The following is a 7,677-nucleotide window of genomic DNA, read 5'->3' on the forward strand; positions in this document are numbered from 1 at the left end:
ATCACTTCTCTGAGCCCACAATTCTTTGCATAAATTTATAGTATAACTGTCTTCCATTTTTTCAGCTTTTTCTTTGAGCTGCCTGAAGATTGCTTCATTCAAATCATCATTTACATCTTCCCAAGTCAAATGGCGGTACTCTTGAAAAAATTGTCTGATGTAAGGCAATTTCTCAATGTCAGAAAACTGACCTTTTGCTTGCATCTCTCTAAGGCAATAACTTATGAAGTTGTACTGTGCCATGGATTCAGACCACCTCTTTCGATAGTTGAAAACTGACTCCTGTCCCATGGACCATATCTTTCGATTGATCAAACGTGCCTCAATATAAAAGATGGCATCAAGCATTCTGTTGATTAGAGGATTTTGGTTCTGTATCAACCGGAATTTGTCCAATCAGAGAAAACAAGTTTAACAGAGGAGTAGACCTCCAGAAAACAGTCCCAGCTAGAAGACTGTAAGTGATGGAGACATCCTCTTTATGAAGATTTTTACTTTTTTCAGTCAAAACCCCGAAGAGAATTAATGCAACAACAGAGGAAGCTGATGCTCCGGAGAAGAATTCCCCCTAAAGAATAAAGCAAGGTGGCCTTGGTGAAAAGCACATCGTGCATAAATCCGAGCTCAATTGCCACCAATGTGTTAGGACTCATATATGCTTATGACAGGAAGAAAAGAAGAAAAGAGGTCAAGACACAGGGCAGCAGCTCGGAGATGACAGATGGCAACCAACAAATTAACGGAAGAGCAACAAACCAACACTCATCAAATGAAGGCATAGTAAGCAAGCAGCATAGGGTGGGACAAACTGTGGGGACCACTAAGACTTCTAGAGCTGAGCTGGCAGAGTATCATTGGAAGGCAATCTCAAGGAGGAGTGCAATGAAATAGGCTTGGAGAGAGAGAAAGCAAATCAGAGAAGAATTTTGAAAAAAAGAAGAGATTTGAGGGAGAGAAACCAGCCTCTCGAAAGCTGGCTTATAGATAATATTTAGGTTATTGATTTCTCAGTTATTCTCTTAAAACTTTTGTGAATGTTTTGTAAATGATGCTGGTCTGAGTTTGTAAGACTTTCTGTTTTGAAAAACCGCTAAAAAAATCCATTACATCAATACAAATTTCAGTTCAGTATATTTTAATTTTGCCTTTGGTTTACAATTTATCATCCAAAATACATAAATACATCTACAGCACTCCAGAACTTCGTCAGTTTCTTGGCCATTTGAGAGCAACAGCAACTTCAGTTGAGTCAATCTACTTCAGGTCTATATCACAATGTAAAGGCATTTTTAGCTGATTTGCTGTGAATGATGTTGTAGCAATCCGTCCGTTCATTGAGGCCTAGAAGGAGGTTTGAGAAGAGATACTGCAATCTATTGAACAAAAACTAAGCGTCCAGATAGAGCTGAAATTCTTTCTATTTGAATGTCCGGCTTGGAACTTCCGGGCATTCTTCATCTGAATTTTTCTTTCGAAAACTTCTGTTTCCATTCTCATCAAAGCATATTCTGCAATAGGATTAGCAGAACGCAAGGCCTCTTTCAATTGCTGGGAGCTTGCAGACCTGAGCACATAAGTCCTTTCTCCATACTTGACAATTCCAGTCAAGAATACCGGGATGGATAAAAATGTAAGGGCGGTAAAGCTCCAAGCCCGGATGGTGACATACACTGCAACTCCGACTTGAACAACAAGACTGAGAAAATGCCTTGACCACAACTCATTGTCTTCTAAAGAGTAAGCTGTGATAGTATCTGGACCGCCCAGGTTTATGAGAAGAAACGGGGCCCAAAATGCTTGGAGTGTGTTATTTGTTCTGGCGACATTACTGTTCTTGCCTTCTTGGATGTTTGCAAGGTTGCCCAGGGCAGCAGTTGCCACCCAATCTGCATACAAGTATGCTGACCAAATAACAAATTTGATCAGAATCCTTGGATCACGTTTTCGCCTTGTGCCAAAAACGACGGGGATGATTTGTATCAGAAGGCTAAGTTGAAGCAATGTCTGAGCTTCCCATCTATTCCAAATTCTTCTAATTCTATCAGAAAATAGACTTTTGATACCCATGTCTTAATGCTGATGATAACTGCAAACATGGAAATATTATGAAAACCCAAAAAAGAAAGTAAACCAGAAAATTTTATTGTAGTGTTAAATAGCAATATAAAATTCATAATTATGTAACACCCTCTGACAGAATATATAGAAATCGAGTTATAATCTCTTGTTGCTACAATTTGTGCAATAGTCATTCACTCTATAATCTATTATTTATCAAAAAAATTTTATAAGTACCTTCTAATACTGATATTAACGACAAATTAATTATTTTGATAATCTATTTTTATAAAGGACTTTAACAAGTGGGTATATTTCTTCATCTGAGTTTGGTTTCCTTGTTTTAACTTAGTTCAAGAGCCAACCATCTATATTGATACCAAATAGTAACATTAACTCATAGAAGCTAATAATATATTCAAGTGCTCATGAACTAAATTGAACTACCTACTAAACAAATCAATCACTACAGCATAGCAAAGCTACGCAGCATTGCAGAGCTGTATTGTTAACTATTTTCATTAGTTTGGAGCATTAATCCCTAATCATTCATTCAATGCAATATTAATGATGACACTTAAAAGAGATGACGGATGTGACTATTTCTGATGCCAATTCACTAACTTTTAAATCACGGCATTATCAACTTTGAATGTAGTTTATGGTACAAAAGACCAATAAGTTTGACCATAAAATAACCATCTAACCTCGAAAAGATTGAAGATGCCACCGGTATAATGGGCTATCCCTGAAGTTGCTTTATCTAACAGGAGAAGTAATTCAATTCTTGCGGCCATTTATAATGATAGAAAGGGAAAAGGGAAAAGAAAAAAAAGCTAATAAAAAAGTATTATACAGAGTGCATGAATGGCGTGTGGATTAATCTCACTATAGAATAACTTGTGTTCTGGAGCTGGGACAAAAAGATAAAGTATCATCATTTTTGGAGTATTTACTAATTTAGTTATCAAAAAGCTGTTTTCAGAAAATGCTAGTGGACATTCTCGTAAGTTTGTTTTAATAGTGTTCAACTTTTTCCGGACATAGGCTTTATCTTTTTGGGATTCCAGGGTACAAAGAAGTGTTAACTAGAACTTGGAGGAGCTGTTGAACTTATGCAGGAATTGAATGTTGAATAACTTTTTACTTTAAAGCTGGATTCTGTGTTTGAACAGTGAAAAAATTTTGTAATTTTGATAACCATTTTGCCCTTTCTTTACAAATCTTAGACAAGACCACAAGAAACGAATTTCGTTTTTCCTTTCTCTCTCTCTTTTTTTCATCTCTCCTCAGACAAGTTGATATCTTTCCGCTGTATTTTTCTTTTTCTTTTATATATTTTGTCTCTGTTATATTTTGTTCTTGTCCATTGGCTTTCTCAAGAATGTGTATTATCTCGGTTAGTACCACTTTGGATCCAAGGCTTTTGAGAAGCATTAGAGTCTTATTGTAAGAAAGAATCATTTGGACTATTTCTTACTGTTCCCGAAATTTCGAATACTTGTGCAAGGATAATTGATTTCTCAGCACCAACATTGCCACTAAGTACAATGATTTGTCCCTTTTTGACTTTAAGCTGATTCTTGTCTAAGATCTGCAGTGAAAGGCAAAATGATTAACATAATTACAAATTTTTTCACTGCTCAAGCACCAGAATCCAGCTTTAAAGTATTCCTGCATAAGCTAAGCAGCTCTTCCAAGCTTTAATTAACACTTCTTTGTATCCTGGAATCCCAAAAACATAAAGCTTAAGTCTGGAAAAGTTAAAGATGAACACTCTTAAAACAACGAAAACAAGAATAGTCCACTAGCATTTTCTGAAAACATTTTTGAAAATTAAACCAGTAAATACACCAAAAATGGTGATGCTTCTATAATGAGAATAATCCATGCTCCAGTCATGAACTATTTATAATACTTGTTGATTAGCCTTTTTTTCTTTTCCTTTTCCCTTTATTACTCTTATAAATGGCCGTAAGAATTGAATTGCTTCCCTTGTCAGCTGCAGCAACTTCAGGGATAGCTCAATATACCTGTGGTATCTTCAATCTTTTCCAGGTTAGGTGGTTGTTATATTATCAAACTTATTGCTCTTTTGTACTATAAATTACATTCAGAGTTGAAAATCCAGTGATTTAAAGGCTATTGAGTTGGCATCAGAAATAATCACTTCTGATATCTCTTTTAAGTTTCATCAGTTAATATTGCATTGAATCAATGATCAGGAATTACTGTTACAAACTTTAAAAAAAAGTTAACAACGTAGCTTTGCAATACTTGGTAGTTTTGCTATGCTGTAATTATATACTTGTAAAATAGTATATCAATTTAGTTCATGAGCTTTTGAACATATTATTAACTTTTTAGGAGTTAATGTAACTATGTAGTATCAAAGTAGCACGAAAATTCACAATTGGGTTCGTACGTTTTTTAAACTCTCCAAAACTTGTATAAAATGTTTTGGGTCATCTTGAAATTTTTGAAATGCGTTTCTTTTTAAAGAAAATTTGTGAAATCAATTAAACACACATGTTTCATATTTTCAAACCTGAAATATTTTTAAATCTCATATTGAATTCATCTCCTCTCTATTTTTCGATGTGTTACTCATCTCCTCTCCGACATATTATATAGATTAGTGTGTATTGTTTTTTTCCTTTAATATCTACATATGCTTATTCAAGAACAATTTACAATAGATTCTATGATTTTATTTTATAATATTTTTTCTCTTTATTCTTTTTTTATTATTTATTTTTATATTATATAAGTTTATATATTTTTGTTATAAAAAATTTGGTATTTATTAAAAAACTCTTATATTTTTCATATTTATAAGTTTCTCTACATTTTCATTTCCTATATTTGTTAAAATATGTATTTCCATGTTTTTGTTTCTGTGTTTCCATGTTTCTCCATTTCTATTACCGTGCTACATAGTGTAGCATCAATATAAATAGTTGGCTTTTGAATTCAATCAAAACAAAAAAATAAAACCCAGATGAAAATATAGACCCACTTGTTAAAATCCTTTATAAAAGCAAAAATAGATTAACAAAATAATAAGCTCGTAGTAACCACAAATTATAACTCTGATTTCTTTATGTTCTGTCATAGGGTGGAACGTAATTATGAATTTTATATTGTTATGAAACACTAACATAGAGTTTTTTTGGGTTTTCATAATATTTCCATGTTTGCAGTTATCATCAGCATTAAGACATGGGTATCAAAAGTCTATTTTCTGATAGAATTAGAAGAATTTGGAATGTATGGGAAGTTCGAGCATTGCTTCAACTTAGCCTTTTGATACAAATCATCCTTGTCATTTTTGGCACAAGGCGAAAACGTGATCCAAGGATTCTGATCAAATTTGTTATTTGGTCAGCATACTTGTCTGCAGATTGGGTGGCAACGGTTGCCCTCGGCAACCTTGCAAACATCCAAGAAGGCAAAAACAGTAATTTCATCAAAACAAATAAAATACTCCAATTTTGGGCGCCGTTTCTTCTCATACACCTGGGCGGTCCAGATACTATCACGGCTTACTCTTTAGAAGACAATGAGTTGTGGTCAAGGCATTTTCTCAGTCTTGTTGTTCAAGTCGGAATTGCAGTGTATGTCGCCATCCGGGCTTGGAGCTTTACCCCCCTTACATTTTTATCCATTCCGGTATTCTTGACTGGAATTGTCAAGTATGGAGAAAGGACTTATGTGCTTAGGTCTGCAAGCTCCCAGCAATTTAAAAAGGCCTTGCTTTCTGCTAATCCTATTGCAGAATATGCTTTGATGAGAATGGAAACAGAAGGTTTCGAAAGAAAAATTCAGATGAAGAAAGCCTGGAAGTTCCAAGCTGGACATTCAGATAGAAAAGAATTTCAGCTTTATCTGGACGCTTATTTTTTGTTCAATAGATTGCAGTATCTCTTCTCAAACCTCCTTCTTAGCCTCAGTGAACGGACGGATTGCTACGACATCATTCATAGCAAATCAGCTAAAGATGCCTTTGCATTGGTGGCAATTGAGCTCGGATTTATGTACGATGTACTTTTCACCAAGGCCACCTTGGTTTATTCTCTATGGGGAATTCTTCTCCGGAGCATCAGTTTCCTTTCCTCTGTTGCTGCACTAACCCTCTTCAAGATTTTTATTGATCCGCATCAAAAGGATGTCTCCTTCACTTACAGTCTTCTAGCGGGGGCTGTTTTTCTGGATCTCTCCTCCTCTGTTAAACTTGTTTTCTCTGATTGGACAAAACTCCGGTTGATCCAGAAGCAAAATCCTCTAATCAACAGAATTCTTGATGCCATCTTTTATATCGAGGGGCGATTGATCAATCGAAAGATATGGTCCACGGGGCAGGAGTCAGTTTCGAACTATCGAAAGAGGTGGTCTGAATCCATGGCACAGTACAACTTAATAAGTTATTGCCTTAGAGAGATGCAAACAAAAGGTCAGTTTTCTGACATTGAGAAATTGCCTTACATCAGACAATATTTTCAAGAGTACCACCATTTGACTTGGGAAGATGTAAATGATGATTTGAAAGAAGCAATTTTCAAGCAGCTCAAAGAAAAAGCTGAAAAAATGGAAGACAGTTATACTATAAATTTATGCAAAGAATTGTTGGCTCAGAGAGGTGATTATGTGCTTGAAGAAAAGTATGAACTTGAAGAGCTCAAGTGGAGCACAGTTGACTTAGATTTTGATCACAGTCTTCTGATTTGGCATATTGCTACAACTGTTTGTTATGAAGATGACTTTGCTGAGAAAGCTGCAGAAGATGCTGAGGGAAGTGGAAGTGGAGAAGCTAAGAAACCCGGAGATACTACAGAATCTAAAGATGCTAAGGAAGGTCACCAAAAGGGCAACATTAGCAAATTCTTATCAAATTACATGATGTATCTTCTAGTCTTATGCCCATTTATGATACCAGAGGGCGTAGGTGAGATACGGTTCAGAGATACATGTGCCGATGTGATGCAACTTTTCAACAAAGAACGTTGCTCTATGGTAGAGATTAGCAGAAAGTTGCTTGAAATGGTGTATAGAAGGTCAATCAGTCAATCGGTGCTATCTGATGGATGCAAGCTCGCCAAAAAGTTGCGATGGTTAGAATCTGATCAAAAGGGCTGGAACCGTGAAGAAAAATGGAAGATGATAAGTGAAGTGTGGATTGAAATGTTAACATATGCAGCAAATAATTGTGGATGGAAAGACCACGCTCAACAGCTTTGTAAAGGTGGAGAGTTGGTGACCCATGTTCGGCTTCTCATGGCTCATTTGGGTTTAAGTGAACAATACAACGAAAGGGAGCGATTTATGGTATGAATGAAGTCATGTCAGTTCATGTCACCCTTAATTTTATATTATTTAATCAATTTTATGCTGTTGTTTTTCTGCTTAAATTTTACATATGTTTCATGTTGCTATTTTGAGGGTGTACTAATTAAATAAAGAGTGATCCATATCATTTCAAGTTTTTCTTGTCTTTTACTGTCCAAAGCCCCTACTATGAAGTACTTTAATTATTCGGAAATGGGGTACTTGAGAAAAACCCTAGAACAAAATGCTTTTCAAACAAATGTGTGGTGCTTGATTCTATGAGCAAATGTCATT

At 35.4% G+C, this 7,677-nt stretch overlaps 1 protein-coding gene across 1 annotated transcript; it reads left to right on the forward strand.

The window, feature by feature from the left end:
- The first annotated feature begins 5,280 nt into the window (after nucleotides 1-5,280).
- Nucleotides 5,281-7,389, forward strand: LOC123211008. The gene has a single exon (XM_044629505.1). The coding sequence runs from the start codon at nucleotides 5,281-5,283 to the stop codon at nucleotides 7,387-7,389; it is 2,109 nt and encodes a 702-aa protein (XP_044485440.1).
- The last annotated feature ends 288 nt before the right edge of the window (nucleotides 7,390-7,677 follow it).

The sequence above is a fragment of the Mangifera indica genome, chromosome 3 (genome assembly GCF_011075055.1).
Source record: "Mangifera indica cultivar Alphonso chromosome 3, CATAS_Mindica_2.1, whole genome shotgun sequence".
Classification (NCBI taxonomy): domain Eukaryota; kingdom Viridiplantae; phylum Streptophyta; class Magnoliopsida; order Sapindales; family Anacardiaceae; genus Mangifera; species Mangifera indica.